The sequence below is a fragment of the Cyprinus carpio genome, chromosome B3, assembly GCF_018340385.1.
Source record: "Cyprinus carpio isolate SPL01 chromosome B3, ASM1834038v1, whole genome shotgun sequence".
Classification (NCBI taxonomy): Eukaryota; Metazoa; Chordata; class Actinopteri; order Cypriniformes; family Cyprinidae; genus Cyprinus; species Cyprinus carpio.
Window position 1 is genome coordinate 5,179,068 of NC_056599.1, and position 20,172 is coordinate 5,199,239.

The window sequence follows — 20,172 nt, forward strand, 5'->3', positions numbered from 1 at the left end:
TGAGGACACCAGAGACTAAACCATTACATATTAAACCTTTACACAGCCAACGGCTCACTGTCACAAGAGAATTTTGGCTCACGTCGGTGACATCACAGCAAAGAGGACCACCCTCGGACACATTTCTAATCAACATGCATCTTGCAGTGATCACTGGTGATTGGTTCTGCACAGAATTTGCTCATCTCACCCGAGCCTATTCTGTGCTCTCAAATGCTGGAGGGTCCACTATCTGTGCAGAAGCCACGCCCCCTCGCGGGAAAGTTGCTGTCAAAGACGGTTCACTCCTATTACTAATGGGGCCTGTTCATACCTGGTCACTTCATGTGTTTTCACAGATTGTATAGCTATCTGGTCGTGAAAAGTCCAGGTGTAAATGACCTCTGAAAACGCTCTTGAGACAGATGTAAATCAGATCACTCAAACCACTTCAGGAGGTGGTCTGGGACGAAACTGTACAAGTGTAAATGCATCTGGTTGTTGAAACCACATATGTAAATTTTACTCCTCCCAAAATGTCAAAATATTGTGTGTGTTATAGGCTATATTATGATCATTTCAATTAACTGAAGTGCTGTTTACAGAGCACTTTACCTCAGCTGAGAGATGTGTGGCAGACACTGAAGGAAACTCATCACGTCACTCTCTTCCTCTGAACATCTTCTCAGCTTCACTGTTTTCTTCTCTGTCTGGAGCTTCAGCACTTCCAGGAGGACCGAGCTCTTTCTCTCTGAAAGATCTATGATCCATTCATCAGGTGACTGGAAAACTGACTGTAATGCTGGAAGATAACTCCTGCCTGTTTGAGTCTCATAGTTCTTCACATGAGAGTACAGATCCAGCAGGAAATCACTCTGAACATTAGCAACATAATGTTCATACTCTTCATCAAAAGGGAAGGTTTTGTAGCTGCACACAGATGAGAGCAGAGTGGAGAATCTTGTTCCTGTATATCTGTCAGTTTCTACTGCAGCAACACAGAGATTCAGCAGAAATCTTACTGCAGACATCCTTTCTTCATTATAAATGAACCAGAACCTGATAATATACAATCAAGAACCAAACACTTCATTAATTTGAGTCAAATTACATCACATAATACACTTCTTCACATCAGACACAAATAAATAATTCAACAAAAAGACCCAGGGATCAGATTTGATCATGTTTAGCTGAAATGCAGAGCAATGGGATGCTATACATCTCTGATGAAATGGGACGTGTTTTCTCTGCATCTCGGATGTTTTAATCTGTCTACGTGAATGCATTCGCTTACTGGATCCTTGACTATAAACTGAACAGGAGCTTATCTGTTTAAAATGATCTGATCACAGAAGAGCAGAAATTACGTTTCTCGCTGGAAAACCTGCTTATTTTTCTTTTATTTTCACGATAATACACTGAATGGAATAATTAATCATTAATTCATTTATTTTTACTAGAGCCCGACCGATATGGATTTTTGGGGGCCGATGCCGATGCCGATATTAACTCGAAAAGAGCCGATTTATAAGCCGATATTTTGATTTTGAAAATAAACTGGATATTAGACCCCATTTCCTATAAACTACACTTACACAACATTCAATAGTAAAATATCTGCCTGTTCTATGTATGTGGGCTGTATAAACCATTTTTCCAGAAGGGATTATGTTAAAAAAAGTCTTAGATTACAGTCTCAATGACTAAACAATTGCACATCAAAAGTATATATTTTTTTAATGATCAAAAGAACACTGCATTAGAGGAATCTTTGCAGAAGTAGTCCCACACTTTGCTGCTACAGCTTTCACCTTTTTCAGCCATCTGTAGGGCAGAAAGAGAGACAGAGAAAGAGAAAGCAGCATGTGTATTAATAAATATCACCATGTATCATTACTCATGTCATCATTAGAATTATAATAATAATAAACAGGGATCTCCTACATAGGCAGCAATTGAGAAATATAGAGAAATATATATATATATTTTTTATTTGTCAAGCAATAGGTATTACCTATTACCTACTTATATTTAACTATATTATTACAACATATTCCTGTTATGTCTGTAAAGCTGCTTTGAAACAATCTGTAAAAAAAGAAGAAAAAAAAGCGCTTGTTCAGCTCACATTTATTTACATGTCCCCTCTGGTTTAATCATTTCTGACGCACCTACTGTAGTTACTGTAACTACACTATATTTGCTCTCACAGACACATTCACAACGGACCCGTATATCTTCTCCTCTTCTCTTTGTGCAGTCTGAATCAAAACATCGTCATGCGCTGGCGAACGTAAAGTTAGCCTACTGTTACCCGAAGATTACGGAATCAATTTGAAGTTGAATGGTTAACGTTAGTGTCATGAACACACTGCTGTCAATTTTGAGAAGAACCACCTTCAAACAAGTTAATAGCAAGCATTTAAGGGGCCTGCTAAAAAGGAAGCTATGGTTTGCGTTTGAATAACGTAACAGTTGTTGTTGTTTTTTCGAGGCACGCTGTACATAACTTCTAGTCATTGACTACACGCGCCCCCCTGCCACAGTTACGCGGTCATTATGTGGGAAACACTGCAGATATATTTAGAATAGGTTTAAACGCTAACGTTATAGTTTGACCTCTTATTAACGTTCGCGCTCTTCCACTGATAAACATGGTATTAGCTTTGTGGCTAATCTAATATAGCAATGCATTAGCGGCTGTAAGTGATGTTACAGAATATTTAGAAGTGATAATGTTAGGACCGTTAGCTATAACTACCACACTGTTTTTTATATACAGTGTATGAACTAAATCTACAATCATTTCACATGACGAACAACAGACTCACCGTCAAAAGAGTACATCTCAGTGGCTCGGCTGATAGCTTTCTTCTGTAGTGGATTTCTGGCGCTGTTGTCAACTGGGGAGCTGCAGAGCTCCCTCTGGTGGGCAAACTATGCAACACTCATAACATGAGTGAAGCATGAGACTCTGTTTTTTTTATGTTTCATCAGCCGTTATAAACGCCGATGCCGATTTAAATGCAATTAGCTCATATCGGCCGATAATATCGGCCGGCCGATATATCGGTCGGGCTCTACTCCTTTGTGTTCATCTGACATGCTCTGTCTCTGGGCAAGTGCATCACACACTTTCAAATCTCCTCAATTAAATGATAGAGAGTGTAAGTATAATTAATCACATTGATCTACTGACACACATCGTCAGGACTAGTGTTAACAGTGAACTGTTATTGTCAGCTACATCATTTAGCACATGTACTTTAGTATCATCTGATGCTTGAATCTACAAAGATGTTCATAAATACACCCTTCATTTGTGCTCAAACATCTACAGATATGATGAGTATTCAGACCCACAGCAGCTGCAGAAATCATATTTCACAATAACTGTAAGATTTTCTCACCTCAGCTGTGAGATGTGTGGCAGACACTGCAGGAAACTCATCACTTCACTCTCTTCCTCTGAACATCCTCTCAGCTCTACTGTTTTCTTCTCTGTCTGGAGCTTCAGCACTTCCAGGAGGACGGAGATCTTTCTCTCTGAGAGATCTATGATCCATTCATCAGGTAACTGGAAAACTGACTGTAATACTGGAAGATAACTCCTGCCTGTTTGAGTCTCATAGTTCTTCACATGAGAGTACAGATCCAGCAGAAAATCACTCTGATCATCACCATCATAATTAAAAGGGAAGGTTTTGTAGCTGCACACAGATGAGAGCAGAGTGGAGAATCTTGTTCTTGTATATCTGTCAGTTTCTACTGCAGCAACACAGAGATCCAGCAGAAATCTTACTGCAGACATCCTTTCTTCATAATCAATATCCCAGAACCTGATAATATACAACCAAGAACCAAACACTTCATTAATTTGAGTCAAATTACATCACATAATACACTTCTTCACATCAGACACAAATAAATAATTCAACAAGAAGACCCAGGGATCAGATTTGATCATGTTTTAGCTGAAATGCAGAGCAATGGGATGTTATTTGTGCAAAGTCTGTGGGTATGGAGGAGGAAGATGGGGATTTTCTTGGATGTTTCCAGTAAGTCTTCAGACCCGTTCACACCAGGGATAATAACAATGTTTTAATAATCATTTTCATTCTATGAGAACAGGTCCATACCATAGCTATAACAACAGCAACACAGAGGAACAATATCATCACAATTACTTTCAGAATGATTTTTCCAGCTGATGAACAATAAAAGCAACGACAGCCAATCAGAATCAATCTAACTTTTAAGAGCTTGAGCATTTAAAGTGGCAGACGACAAAACTGCGGTGCACTTAAAATAAACGCAACATTAGTGTCTGTTGCTAGTGTAATTATTGTTAATATTCTTGGTGTGAACAGACCTTTGTGTAAGTGAGGACCACTTCAAGGCAACAATGTGCAAGATTTGTATAAGCAACATCATTTACTAATATTGTATTGTACTGCAGTGTGTTATACTTACTGTATAATAATTGTATAGCTGTTGTGCTGTCATGATTGGCGTCTGCCGTTGCTAAGCAACCATGACCTGCTCTCCATGAAGACGCAGAAGTTTCAGCAAAGAAAATATGGATTTGCAGCACTAAAAACCCCTTGCAGTAGCTCTGCTAATAAATTCATTTTTAAAATGGCTATCCTTGTACAGCTATGATCAGCTGTTTCTCCATCTTGGCTTAGCTTTCAGTTTTGTTACAGGAAAGGATGTGCATGACCAGCGGTGTACTTGCTGCGTTCTGAAAAGTTTAGATGTTTCTAATTTAATTTTCTACCTGTTAGATTGTGTTTTATTTACATCTACACCTAGTTAGCCTTAAACGTACCCTTTACAATAATGAAATACTAATTAATGTTGTACAGTATAGGGGTTGCAAGACTACTGATTTCTACTAGTCGAATTTTTATTAAAAAAATACTTGAGTTACTCGACTACTCGTGGTTCATGCTGTTGTAAATGAAAACACATTAAATAGTTTTTTTTTTTTTTATCAATAAACGCTTATTCATTTATAGCCTTATGCAACAATTACATATGTAAATTTTCATGTAACCGCCACTATCTGTAACAATCACAACATTTTTCGTATCTGCATTCGGATACAACGTCGTACAGTTACTTGATAAGACCGTAAGGACTTTTTATCTTTTTTTTTCCCGTAGTTATCACTGAACAAGTATGTCGTGTTAAACTAAAATAATTACTAATTTCTAAAATAATATATATATATCATGCAAGCAGAGAGATGTCATGACAAACGTTTAGTGATCATTTGAACACGACTGAATCCATTCAATGCGCACATTTTCATTACGCAGAACTCTTTAAGCGAGTCTTAAAGGAGCCATGTGTAATGTCTGGCAAAAAAATCAAGTCATACTCCACATTCCATACCAGATGGGGGCAGTATGCCTCAATAAAGTGAATTGGTCTACTCTAGAGTAACAAACGAGAAACGGCATAGTCTCTATGCTCCGCCCCTACCTTCACAAAAACCCTAGAGCCATAGCTGAAGCCTAAGAGGTCAATAAAGTGAATTGGTGTAACGTTGGGTGATGTCAAGTGATTTTGAAACATGACATCTTCAAGCTACTCCCCTTCACCTTTACCAGTGAATAGTTCATATTCGTTTTGTTCATATTACATTTTTAATTGTATATACACATTATTTGAATTAAATTAATTTGACAGACAGCATTCTGTCAACATCATTGGTCAACATCAGACAGCTGATGTTGACCAAGCTAGCGCCAACCAAGCGTAACCAGAGCTGCCAACTCTCAAGCATTCACCGTGAGACACACGCAATTGACTCTTTTCACACGCTTTCAAAAACTTGACTGCTCTGAATATAGTGAGTGGGTGCGCGCACGGCCGGGGCGCTCTCTCTCGGGTTCATTATCATCGAAGACATTTCAAGCTTCTAAGGTAATGTTACATTTTAGCATCAGCTTGGTAGAGGACGGGCTTTGGTAGATAAACAGGTGAAAAACCGGATCGGATCTGTGGGTAAGTTATAGCTAGCTAACTATCAAACGCAGCTACGGTTAGCCATCGCTAACATTAGCACGTTTATCGAACAGCCTTCGATACATTTCTATGTAATAACTTCCCGAAAAAAATACGCAAACATATAAAAACAAACTTCTAGCGAAATACTAACAGCATCTTACTTACCAATCCAAAAGAAAATGGTGCAAGTTCGGAGTCGAAGCTCATTTCTTTAAAGTCCATCAGTTGTCTCCAGCGATGGAAAGCAGTGCCGATGTTTACTCTGTTTCAACTCCTTTTCTTATCGGATTTGATTTTGTGATTCCGAGCGCGGTTGCTTGACATCAGCTTCAAGTACGCCCACAAGCCGTGCGAGTTATTTGTGTATTGCAGGTTGGCTGGTGGTTATGTTGCCCGCATACCGCCTCCCATGGCCGAAAAACTGGTATTACGACACCTGTCGGGCCGTGGCTAGTAATGCTAATGCTAATTAAGGTTGATATCTCTGCAGCACTATAACTTGACATTTTTTTAATGACATCATCGCCCTTATTTCTTCTCATTCTTTTGAGGCGTGTAGGTAATTTTTTGGATATTTTTACCTCAATTTTTACACATGGCACCTTTAATGTTTAGTGAACTTCACTTAACAAATGTGCGTGTGCCGCGCAAACCAGCAAAAGATAAAGATGCAAACATGTAGAACAAGTAGAAAATGTATCCGTATCTACGCTGATTATAAGCCTACTTTTGAGAGAGAACTGGTTTGGTTTTTGAGAGACTGAGAAGCGCAACGCAGCTGTTTGATTGGTGAGCGCGCTGTGCTTGTTCCATTCATTCGTATCATATCGTAGCCTAAGGTTTAAATCATTGCCATTTAAATATATACATATAATAGAACATGTATGATGTATTATTATTATAGGTGAAATTACTCTTGCAAAGCTTTGATTTCTGAGAGATGCACGGAGAGGAAACACTAATGCGGTGTATGATTTGCGCTTTTTTCACTCATAAAGTTTACATTCATTCACTTAACACTCGTGACTTTAGAGGTCTGTGTATAATATTGCGCTGATCCCCTGGCTTAACTGTTATCTAGCAAACACCGGACTGTGCCAGCTTCAGCCGAGTATTCAGGCAGAATCATTCCTTGTCCGTTATTCGTTTTTTAAGTCATTATTCGTGCCATTCCGAATAAAGTATTCGGCTTCAGGCACACCCCTAATTATTACATTACATATTTTATTTTTACATGCAACATAGATAAGGTCATAGAAAGTCATAGAAAAAACAGCTCCACGCAATATTGTAATCCTAAAATTCAGGTACTTTGTATGCATTATGGTTAATACATGCTCGAGTAGTCGATTGTTTCCGACAAGCCCTAGTACAGTATGACAAAAATGTCGCTGTATTTATGTGCGCATGCCCAGTAGAGACAAACGTATCCCTTCTAGCCTTAACTGCGCGCATTTGTCATATCCCGAGCTTTGCGTGTGTGTGCTGTGCCAAGGCATCAGTCATTTTAATTTTTGACCACAGACATAATGTCGGCAAAACAGCAGCATTATAAAGTAAATAAAATGTAAATAAAGTACATAAAAATAATTTGACCCTACAGCTCCAAACTCTGGTCCTAGAGGGCCGGTGTCCTTTAGAGTTTAGCTCCAACCCTAATTAAACACACTTGAACCAGCTAATCAAGCTCTTACTAGACACACTAGAAACATCCAGATAGTGTAAAGTCCAGTCAGAGATAAACTCTGCAGGGCACTGGCCCTCCAGGATCTAGTTTGGAGACCCCTGTCCTACAGAGTTGTTACTTTGCACATGCTTTTTTAACATTACAGATAATAATGTAAAATTATTTTCTTAGAATAGGAGATATGCTGTCTCTTGCATCACATACATTAGTTAAGTATGTGGTCTTGAAGAGGATCCTTTTTTCTCTCTCATTTGGACTCGGTCTTTACTCTGTCTACATCATTTAGCACATGTACTTTAGTATCATCTGATGCTTGAATCTACAAAGATGTTCATAAATACACCCTTCATTTGTGCTCAAACATCTACAGATCTGATGAGTATTCAGACCCACAGCAGCTGCAGAAACATATTTCACAATAACTGTAAGATTTTCTCACCTAAGCTGTGAGATGTGTTGCAGACACTGAAGGAGTTTCTCATCACTTCACTCTCTTCCTCTGAACAGCTTCTCAGCTTCACTGATTTCTTCTCTGTCTGGAGCTTCAGCACTTCCAGGAGGACAGAGCTCTTTCTCTCTGAGAGATCTATGATCCATTCATCAGGTGACTGTTAAAAAACTGACTGTAATGCTGGAAGATAACTCCTGCCTGTTTGAGTCTCATAGTTCTTCACATGAGAGTACAGATCCAGCAGAAAATCACTCTGAACATCATCTTCATCAAAAGGGAAGGTTTTGTAGCTGCACACAGATGAGAGCAGAGTGGAGAATCTTGTTCCTGTATATCTGTCAGCTTCTACTGCAGCAACACAGAGATTCAGCAGAAATCTTACTGCAGACATACTTTCTTTATTATAAATATCCCAGAACCTGATAATATACAATCAAGAACCAAACACTTCATTAATTTGAGTAAATTTTTCATTAATATTCTACTGTACATAATGCAACAAAAGGGGGATCGAATTTGATAATGTTTAGCTGAAATGCAGTGCAATATTGGGCATCATTTGTGCAAAGTCTGCAGGTAATCAGGAGGAGGATGGGGATTTTCTCAGAGGTATCCAGTGGAGCTGTGTTTGATATGACGAGGTACTGCCACATGAATTTGACGATACAGGTATCAAGCTGTTTGTGTATTAATATCACAGCACACAGCAGTGGACCGCACTTAATTTAAATTCAAGAACATTGTTTAAAACGGAGTGGAAAAAGTGCAAGGTTCTTAAAAAAATAGTGCATATAGGTATAATATATAGGCTACAACTAGATTTAATCTGGCCGCAGAGGAACACAGCCGTGGTGCATGATATAAAGAGACGTAATCCCCGAAACAGAGCTTCACACTTGTGCAATACAGAATAATCTGATAAATGTGTTACTAATTTTAAACACGAGTTCTCTCTCCAGCGAGGATAATAGCACTGGCTTCCTGAAAACAAGCTTGCAGTTTAGCGATCTCCACTTTGATATTCTATTCTCAGAGAAAGAGGAGTTCATCAAGTGTTTATCTTTGAGAGAGAGAGAAATACAGATATGATGAGTATTCAGACCCACAGCAGCTGTATCTCCCCCCCTGCACAAGAACTGAGCTTAGATTTAGTCACTGACACAGAAATGCGATTCAGGATCAGATGTATTGAATGATCAGTATGCATCACTCTGTAGCTAACACTGAAAACAAAACAGAGCCTCTAATCTAAACATATTTCACAATAACTGTAAGATTTTCTCACCTAAGCTGTGAGATGTGTTGCAGACACTGAAGGAAACTCATCACTTCACTCTCTTCCTCTGAACAGCTTCTCAGCTTCACTGATTTCTTCTCTGTCTGGAGCTTCAGCACTTCCAGGAGGACAGAGCTCTTTCTCTCTGAGAGATCTATGATCCATTCATCAGGTGACTGGAAAACTGACTGTAATGCTGGAAGATAACTCCTGCCTGTTTGAGTCTCATAGTTCTTCACATGAGAGTACAGATCCAGCAGAAAATCACTCTGAACATCATCTTCATCAAAAGGGAAGGTTTTGTAGCTGCACACAGATGAGAGCAGAGTGGAGAATCTTGTTCCTGTATATCTGTCAGCTTCTACTGCAGCAACACAGAGATTCAGCAGAAATCTTACTGCAGACATACTTTCTTTATTATAAATATCCCAGAACCTGATAATATACAATCAAGAACCAAACACTTCATTAATTTGAGTAAATTTTCATTAATATTCTACTGTACATAATGCAACAAAAGGGGATCGAATTTGATAATGTTTTAGCTGAAATGCAGTGCAATATTGGGCATCATTTGTGCAAAGTCTGCAGGTAATCAGGAGGAGGATGGGGATTTTCTCAGAGGTATCCAGTGGAGCTGTGTTTGATATGACGAGGTACTGCCACATGAATTTGACGATACAGGTATCAAGCTGTTTGTGTATTAATATCACAGCACACAGCAGTGGACCGCACTTAATTTAAATTCAAGAACATTGTTTAAAACGGAGTGGAAAAGTGCAAGGTTCTTAAAAAATAGTGCATATAGTATAATATATAGGCTACAACTAGATTTAATCTGGCCGCAGAGGAACACAGCCGTGGTGCATGATATAAAGAGACGTAATCCCCGAAACAGAGCTTCACACTTGTGCAATACAGAATAATCTGATAAATGTGTTACTAATTTTAAACACGAGTTCTCTCTCCAGCGAGGATAATAGCACTGGCTTCCTGAAAACAAGCTTGCAGTTTAGCGATCTCCACTTTGATATTCTATTCTCAGAAAAGAGGAGTTCATCAAGTGTTTATCTTTGAGAGAGAGAGAAATACAGATATGATGAGTATTCAGACCCACAGCAGCTGTATCTCACCCTGCACAAGAACTGAGCTTAGATTTAGTCACTGACACAGAAATGAGATCAGATGTAGTGAATGATCAGTATGCATCACTCTGTAGCTAACACTGAAACAAAACAGAGCCTCTAATCTAAACACACTCATTAAGACCAGAAAACATGTCCCAGCTTATGCAGAAATCATATTTCACAATAACTGTAAGATGTTCTCACCTCAGCTGAGAGATGTGTGGCAGACACTGAAGGAAACTCATCACTTCACTCTCTTCCTCTGAACATCTCAGCTTCACTGTTTTCTTCTCTGTCTGGAGCTTCAGCACTTCCAGGAGGACCGAGCTCTTTCTCTCTGAGAGATCTATGATCCATTCATCAGGTGACTGGAAAACTGACTGTAATGCTGGAAGATAACTCCTGCCTGTTTGAGTCTCATAGTTCTTCACATGAGAGCACAGATCCAGCAGGAAATCACAATCATAAAATATGCCAGTCCATTCAAAATGAGATGATAACAGTTCCAGCATCTGCTCTCCTGTCTGTGTCTCAATCTCTGCTGCTTTAATGAAGAGACTCAGAAGAAATCTGCTTAGATCACTTTCACTCTGATCAGAGAATCTGTAACAAAATGGAAATGAGAAATGTGAATAAACAGATGTTACAGAACTTATTACAGCTACGATGTGATTAAATAATGCTAAATAACAACAGTGTTTTGCTTCTGGTTTTCAGCTCACATTTAACACTTTTTAAATTACATATTAAATGTCAATAATGAATTTAGTTTTGATAACTGAACAAATCTTAAATAATGGCATCAGATACAACACAGATTTACACTGAACACAAGTCTTCTTATTGAAGGGACAGTAAAAGATGAAGTTTCATGAGACGCAGCAAAGCAGAAGTGCCACATTTGAAAGAAGTAATTAAATAATGCTTTGTTTGAATCTAAAGTGGAATAAACTGTATTCAATATAACCTTATTCAATAGATCCACGCAAATAGTTTAAATTGTACTCTTTTAATTAGTCACATTTCTTTTCATAAATTTATCCTTATCACTTGTAATATAGCATTTTTCATATACATGCATGCAGTGTTGCGAATTAAAAAAAAAAAAAAAAATTATATATATTATTCACTGCAAAGACAAAAAAACATCTACATGACACATAATGGACATTAATAACAAATTCATCACAAAAGTAAATATTAGCATAAATCTATAAAAATCCAGTATGTACAGTGCACAGCATAAATGAGTACACCCCTCTGAATAAATATAAAATATGTATTTTCTTAATCAACACTAATATAATTCATGGAAAGATGGCAAAATTGAAACATATTAAACATATACTTAATAAACACAAATAAATATATGCCATTTTTTCCCTGTAAAATAAAGTAAATTAGGCAATTTTGTTTAAATTAAGGATTGTAGAAATTAGGACACCCAAGATTTAATTCGGAAAATGTATAATATACTAGTACTTAGTATGTCCTCCAGAGCTTAAAGTATACTGCTCTGACACGTCTTGGCACTGAGTGTTTAACTCCTGGACGACCTCCTTAAAGGCTCTGGGCTGTGTTTCTCGATAACGATTGATCTTAGCGCTTAAGAGCATTCTCTACGAGTCATTTTACGATCGTGTGTTATTGTGTCATGTGCGTTTCCCAAAAATGCACTCAACACAATCGCACATAGCTGTGCTTTAAGAGCTACTTAGGAGTCACTATCCCTTTGTCAAGTGCTGAAATGTCACCTAATAGAATGGTTTGTAATTGTAGTACACACTTGTTTATTGAAATGTTAACCTAATGCTGCGGCCTGGAGTCAATTATTCCGCTTATACTACGGTTACCACACCTCAAGACATCGATCCGATTATTTATTTAAAGGGATTCGTCCAGTTTTTGTACATAAATCACTATTGTGAGTAGGATTATTTCTTCCGCGTCTCATCCAACGCCTCTTTTGCTAGTACCAAAACATAATTTTAAAGCTGGTAATGGAGACTTGAGCCGTTGATAGCATTCTAATGCAGTTATTAATGAAGTTATTAGAAAGAGAGCGAGAGCGACAGAGACACACAGAGAAAGAAAGAGAGAGAGAGAGAGAGATTGTGTGAATTAGGCTGAAGCGGCGTCTCTAAACAGCGTTGTTATTACTTCGCTAGTGAGAAATGTCATGTGTATTTACTTTCAAAAAATCGTCTGTCATGTTGTTGTTTTTGGTAGTCCTGTAATTTCCGTTATTGCAGTTTTACTATGTGAAATGATATGGAACTGTAATGTGGTCAAGAGAGCTGCCTGGAACTATGTTCACCGTGCGTTTCCCAGAAAATAATTGCACATATATATACGTATACGGGCTGGTAAGCGATTGTTTGATAAAATTTATTACATATACTATTTTGGTCCATGTGAGTAAATGATGACATAATTGTGATTTTTGGTTGGGTGAACTATAACTTCAATAATTGATTTTCTTAATTGTATTATTGTTACTATGAAAATATTAAATTATTTCTTTAATGAAATGATACTCCAAATAATAAACTAAAACTGCCAGTAGGTGATGGTAAATGTCTTAATGATTGAGACATCAAGTCATTTATTCATTCGATTCGTTCAAATGGCTGATTCATTGAAGTAAAGGGTTCTTTATGAATGGTTCACTGAATCATAAGGCTTGTTCAACTTGAAGCGGATCATCACCATCAGATCGACCGGTGTGTGACATCAAAGTACAGCGAGAGCTGAGGTCTGTGCAGCGCCACTTCAAAGCCAACATATGCCAATGGTTCAACGCGCCAAATGGTTCACCCAAATCATTCAAAACGTGGATTAAGAAATGAAATGCCGCTGTTGGTTGCTCGGGGATGAACAGTTATGATTTGTCTTTATATTTTGGTTGGCAAAACTGAGCAAAACAGAAAACTTTGTGTCTAAAATAACACAATATTAACTTCTTAATGAACTGTTGTATAAGATGAGTATCACACTCGTGTGACATTGCACTTAGCCAACAGCTTGTGCGATATTTCTTTACTATATAATGCAAATATGAGACAAAATTTCAAACAGGTGCGTTTTGCACCATATCTTGAATTTTAGAGATATTCTCTAGGCTCCATCACGCAGTAAGTTGTTGCTCTGCCTCATATTAGTCATCAGTCGACTGTATGAAATGGCAGATGATCCACATAGGTTTTGGTCATCATTAGATTTAATGTGGTGATATTATGATTTTTATCTTTTTTTTGTTTTGTAAGTTTTTATTGTTGCTGTTTGAGCATAAAAAAGATCTGCAGGGTTACAAAGCTCAAAGTCCAATTCAAAAGTAGATATTTTATTTAACAGAAATCACTTTTCAAAAACTACAATGAACGACTCGTTTGGACTACAACGCATATTTTCCCGGGATTTGTGATATCACTAATACTGATGAAAGGGACGAGTCCTGGTTGAGTTGCACTAGAGAAGGCAGCGAGTGTTATATCACTATGTCGGAGACATGCTAGCTTTCCCAAATCAGAAGAGCTTAGAGTGGTTACAATCATCCGGGTTAAAATGTGCGATATGGGGAAAATATCTAATCATGATTTTTTGACAGATATTGCGACTGCGATTTGATTTGTGATTTTAAATTTGCAAAGTCAAGCTTGCACTCAATATTGTCAATAATGTGCAGCAAAGTATGAGTATCATTACAAACAACAAAAAAACAGAAATTCTTACAGTTTACATTAAACCATTACAAAATTCCTTTTTGTTTTTGGCATTATTCCAGTAGGAATTACTGTTGGTAATATTGGTTTCCATCTGCCATATTACATCCCACCAATAGAATCCATCAAACAGACACCATTACAGTTTACATTAAAACCAATTCAATTCCCATTATAACCCTGAAATCCATTCAGTTTTCAATTGTGTTTTGGGAGGGGTTCTATTATTATTATTATTATTATTATTATTATTATTATTATTTTCAGCAGACAAGATTATAATGGTATAAATACTTTTAAAGAATTAACTTAATTACTGAATTTCACTGGAAAGATTTGTTTATTTTTTATAATAAAGAACTGTATTTCTTTAGTCAATTATTGAAGTATTACATATGTTACATTGTATTTGGTTTTTTAAGAACATGTTGAAAATTTGCTGAATGTTTCATTTAATCCAAGTGAAATTAGAAAGTTGGCTTCAAAAATGCTCTTCGGAAACCTATGGGTGATGTCACGGACACTACGTCCATGTTTTTATACAGTCTATGGTAATATCGCATCGCTTCTTGTTATACTTCAGGTCCTTTCAGCAAGCAGTACTTCAAGATGTCTCTCTGTATTTCTTTATACTTGAGTCCAAGTTCAAAATAAAACTCTATGAACTGCTACATTGTGAACGTACAGAGCTGCATGTACCACTGTGAACTGTAAAGTAAACAGGAATGTTTGTCCGAACTCAACTAGTTTTGCGAGCGAACGTAAATATATTTACGAGAGAATGCAAAAGTTATATGAGTGAATATAAAGTTACTCTGGAGAATGTAAAATTGGTAACACTTTTTTTTTGTGCAGTAACTGCATCCCCAAATAACAGACATCTCTCTAATACAAACTCCTTAAACACTGAAAAATGTAGTGCTCGTCAGGACTAACTGGATGTTGGCTCAATTAAATGATAGCGAGTGTAAGTATAATTAATCACATTGATCTACTGACACACATCATCAGGACTAGTGTTAACAGTGAACTGTTATTGTCAGCTACATCATTTAGCACATGTACTTTAGTATCATCTGATGCTTGAATCTACAAAGATGTTCATAAATACACCCTTCATTTGTGCTCAAACATCTACAGATATGATGAGTATTCAGACCCACAGCAGCTGCAGAAACATATTTCACAATAACTGTAAGATGTTCTCACCTCAGCTGTGAGATGTGTGGCAGACACTGAAGGAAACTCATCACTTCACTCTCTTCCTCTGAACATCCTCTCAGCTTCACTGTTTTCTTCTCTGTCTGGAGCTTCAGCACTTCCAGGAGGACCGAGCTCTTTCTCTCTGAGAGATCTATGATCCATTCATCAGGTGACTGGAAAACTGACTGTAATGCTGGAAGATAACTCCTGCCTGTTTGAGTCTCATAGTTCTTCACATGAGAGTACAGATCCAGCAGAGCATTGAATGTTTCTGGCTTGTATCGTCCTCTCACCTCAAAAAGTTTGCAGTCACACTGAGATGATTTATGGAAGAATTCTACAAAGAACGTGGTTTGCTTCAGTGGTTCTTTACAAGTCTTTAACCTGTAACAAAGAATTAAACATAAGAGCATGTACTTATTGACACTGAACTGTTTTTTTGTTTTGTTTTGTTTTTTAGGATTATGTCCACCAGACAAGGCTAAGATGTTTCTAGGGGTTATGGATGATGTAACTTTAACTCATTGACCTGTCTATATACACACAAGATGAGAGAGATAGACTGACCACTGAACACACACACGGGAGAAGATACAGGCTTGTTTGAGATGAGCAAAATGTGCAGAACCAATTACAGACAGATGCATGCACTACACAGACACAGTTCTGGGGCGCTTTAGATTTACATTACGTATGTAAAACACTACAGCTAGATTAGTTAACCAGACCGATTTCTAGTACCTGATGTTTGGTGAGCAGCTAAGCATCATGTCCATTCCTACATCAGCTACGGTACAGTTGTCCAGATTCAGATAAACCTCTTTATCTCTGGACTGACCGATCACGTAAGACAGAGCACAACACTGATGAGGATCAAGATCCACTTCTAGATCAAGCTGATGGTTCATCTTCTCCAGGAAAATTAAACAGGCTTTAGGAGACTGGAGCTCATACAAGCACTGACACACATAGAGAAGATCAAACTCTTCACTCTCACTCTGAGCTTGAAAAAACGTGTCCAAAAGCTTCTCAATGAACCAGTCAGATGTTTTCTTTATCTGATCCTCTGGGAAGAGACACTTGAGGAGTCTGGTGTTGTGTTCACTCAGAAGTCCACATAAGAACGGAAGAACATGTCTCATGTGTTTATGCTCCTCGGTCTGACAGAGCTGTAGGACTTTCTCAATTTCATCTGGATGTCCAAGAAGCCACAAAGCCGAGAAGAATTCCTGCATTGTGTTGTGGAGAAACGCACAGTATGTTGTTGCAGATGTTGGCGAGTCTGTTGTTGTGATCATTTTCAGAAAAGCATGACAAATGTCTGTCTCATCACTGCTAATATGTGGAAGGTTCAGGCACTTCTGCTTAGTTGCACTGAAAGCATTTTCCATCAAGGGATCAATCTGATCTTTCTTCTCTTTTAGATACATATCCATTTGCTTATTTTGTTTATTCCCATGTTTCTTTACAGCAAGACGGAAAATGTGGATGTACATTTCAGTGACTGTGTGTGGATGGTTGCATACAGTGTCATTTTTAAACTTAATCAAGTCTACAATCATGAATGCATACAATGGGACATGACTAAGACTGAACAGCTCTTGATTCTTCAAGATGACATCTAGAAGAACATGATTATTACCCAACATCTCCTGATAGTAAGTTTTAATAGACTCTTCACTGAATCCTTGTACATACACTGTCCGTGTCGGCCAGTCAGAGAAAAGTGGATCATCTTCCTCCTCCGATCTGCATGTGATCACAACCTTGGCATCCGGTAGGAGCTTGTGCTTCATTATCTTCCATAAGATTACATTTTCTTCCAAACCCATCACACAATCAAACACAATGACAACATTCTCAGAGTTTTCCTCGATATCTTGAAACACTTCTTTTCTGTCTTTTTCCATTGGTTTTGAATACACATCAAACAAAAGAGCTTCCAAGCTGGCAACACTACTGTGGGCCAAAACACTTTGATCAAAGTAAAACATGTAGTCTATCTCTCTTCCATCCTTCTCTCCCCAAAGACGCAGCATTTCCTGGACAACTGTAGTCTTTCCTACTCCAGGTTTGCCGATGATGAGGATGTTCTTGTCCTGCCATCTCAGGAGGTCCTCGGGTGATATCGCTTGTCCCTCGTTAGGAATGTAAGCTCTCAGCTTCTTGGGCCGAAGCTTTTTGCATTTTTTACTTTTCAAATTTATTTTGCATTGAGGTGATTTTACCTCAGAGTCGGTCTCTAAAACAAGAGGTATGAAACTGAAGTTTCCTTGTGTCTTCAACAGATATTTAAAGAAACATTTCTCCTTTGCTTTGTCTTTGAGCTGTTTCTGGTAGTTTTTACAAGGCTTTGTACCTAAAATAGCAAGAAAAGCATTACAAATTGTAAAACGTGAATATTTTACCAAAATGTTATTTTTCTACCAACCAAATGAATAGCTGGGCTCTGTGTCTTCATCTCTGAAGGGAGAACAGCTGATCCAGTAGTGTAAACCAGGATCTAATGTCCTCTTCTTAGTGACATCCAGAATCTTGAGTAATTCATAACTGGCCTTTTCACCTTGTTTAATGACCCGATCCAATATACATCTGGCTTTGCCAAACTTTTTCTTCTTGTCTTTGAGAGCATCAACATCATAGTCATTGAAAACCTTCTCCTGATAAAGATTCTCAATGATCAGACGAAGGTTTTTCATGCCAGTCACCAGGTCTTTCCTGTTGTTTCTGAGGTACTCTTTAGCAGATCGCTGTGCACACGCCATGCTGCACACATTTCAAACCTGAGGTAAAAGACATGTGTTTAAGCACATTCACATGATGCATTTTTATGATATTTAACCTTTTATTGGTGGCTTGTTAAAACCACTTTAATTATGGAGGACCATACCTACAGAAATGTAAAAAATATATAAATAAATAAATGATAAAAACAAATATAGTTCATTTGAAATAAAACTTAATCCTGAATTCATTGTATTACTTTTTTCATTTATGTAGTATTTTCTGTCTTTATTTGTAATTTATTATCTACTTATTACGTTTAAGTTTATATTTATTTTATTTAGGCTGTGTATTTATTAATTCATTTATTTTTAAATTTATTTATTCATGCATTTATTGATTTATATATATATATATATATATATATATATATATATATATATATATATATATATATTCCTACATGTATTTATTTCCAGATTTATTTATACTCTATTTGTTTTTTTTTATTTGTCATTTATTTCTATCTTTATTTTCGTGTTTTTATTTATTTATATATTTATAATTTCTGCAGGTTTGGTCTTCCATACTTAATAGAATATGTCCCAGAACACAGAGGTTGATGGTTTGATAATGTTTGTAATCGTATTAGTAGTGGAAACCATTAGAATTCGTGTCATGGTTTCTATTGTTTCTTTCACCAGGGCGAATTTGTTTTTGTTTTTGTTTTTTAATTGTACAAACTCAGATTTCACACTCACATTCACAACGACTTTGAACCCGGAAACTCAGTTTCCATCCGGGTTTCCCGTGGACCACTGAATGCAACCGAAACTAAAGCTGAATCGAAACATGTCTCAAGCTGTTCATAACTGCATTCAAAGTTTGTGAAAGCTAGAGTAATTCGTGTTTCAAGTTGAAAAAAAAATCGCGAAATTAATTCGTTTCACATCATTCCCAAAATAATGTCTTAATACACATACAATGTGGAAATACATTTTAGGACACGTGCAAATAAATGTAACTAACAGGCATGAATAAAACACACAGTGAACGATACACGCCGCGGCTATTAACCCTCACACACTGTTACATTTGACTGGCTTCACCGCTGATACAAAAATAACAGATTTAGTTACATTTCAGAGAAATACGTTCCGATTAAAATGCCAGGTATGTTACCAGTTTGTATTGGACAGAAATGTACCTCCTCTTGTCTTCGACGGTAATTTACAGGAATGTTATTAACACAATAAATCCACAGCGAAATCCACGAACAGCTTTTCAAATCCAGCCGCTGCTTTTAAACCAGAGCCATAACGCGCTTTCCCTCCTTCTGTTCAGTCGACTTGTCCTGTGGTCTCCAGTTTGAGAAATAAAAAACAACGCAAGCAACATAAAATGTGTCGGTGCGTCCGAAATCGCATACTGCGTACTGGGTACTACATTTGAATTTGAACGTACTTCTCGACCGTTAGAAAAGTACGTTCCACCAGAGCCCGTCTACGGAGAGCCTTCCCACTCCCTATTAAGTCCTATTGTACCGAATTTTGGTTGCAGTTCCACCAGAGTTCCACTGGGGGCGATCGCCATGAGTGCAAAATGAATGGGAGTCTATAGGGCTAGACGGCTAAATTTGTCCCTTTCACCCGATTGCCGTTGAGAAATCTCAGATCTGATTGTAGGTTTTGCAAGTTCAACATGGGTTATAGGTCGAAAGTTGAATGAACGAGTACTTATGTCCTTTCGATTTCTTACAGGTTGAGTTGTTGTTGCCCATAACACGCTAGCATTCTGCTAATGAACGCGTGACGTATGACGTCATTGACATTTTAAAAGACTTTTTAAAGCAAATAAGTGACTCTAAAAAATCTAACACCCAGCAATGTGTAATTTATTTGCATCTGCTTTCGAATACAAAATTCAAATTACTAGACAAAAAATTTTTTCCTGAGAAAAGTGGATTTTGAGGGGTATAACGC

At 37.5% G+C, this 20,172-nt stretch overlaps 1 protein-coding gene across 10 annotated transcripts in view; it reads right to left on the bottom strand.

The window, feature by feature from the left end:
• LOC109062036 overlaps window positions 1-19,765 on the bottom strand; it is a 47,546-nt gene extending 27,781 nt beyond the window's left edge. For 2 of the 10 annotated variants that reach the window (XM_042721152.1, XM_042721148.1), the window contains exons 1-8: window positions 19,373-19,764; window positions 17,898-18,249; window positions 16,208-17,825; window positions 15,473-15,850; window positions 10,746-11,144; window positions 9,424-9,849; window positions 3,393-3,821; window positions 595-1,038 (exon numbers count right to left, since the gene is read on the bottom strand). In XM_042721152.1, the coding sequence (XP_042577086.1) occupies window positions 595-1,038; window positions 3,393-3,821; window positions 9,424-9,849; window positions 10,746-11,144; window positions 15,473-15,850; window positions 16,208-17,825; window positions 17,898-18,231 (4,028 nt within the window). In that variant the 5' untranslated portion in view covers window positions 18,232-18,249; window positions 19,373-19,764. Of the gene's footprint in view, window positions 1-594; window positions 1,039-3,392; window positions 3,822-9,423; window positions 9,850-10,745; window positions 11,145-15,472; window positions 15,851-16,207; window positions 17,826-17,897; window positions 18,250-19,372 lie in introns of all 10 variants that reach the window. The other 8 variants (XM_042721145.1, XM_042721144.1, XM_042721146.1 and 5 more) reach the window with 8 other exon arrangements.
• Window positions 19,766-20,172: the final 407 nt, after the last annotated feature.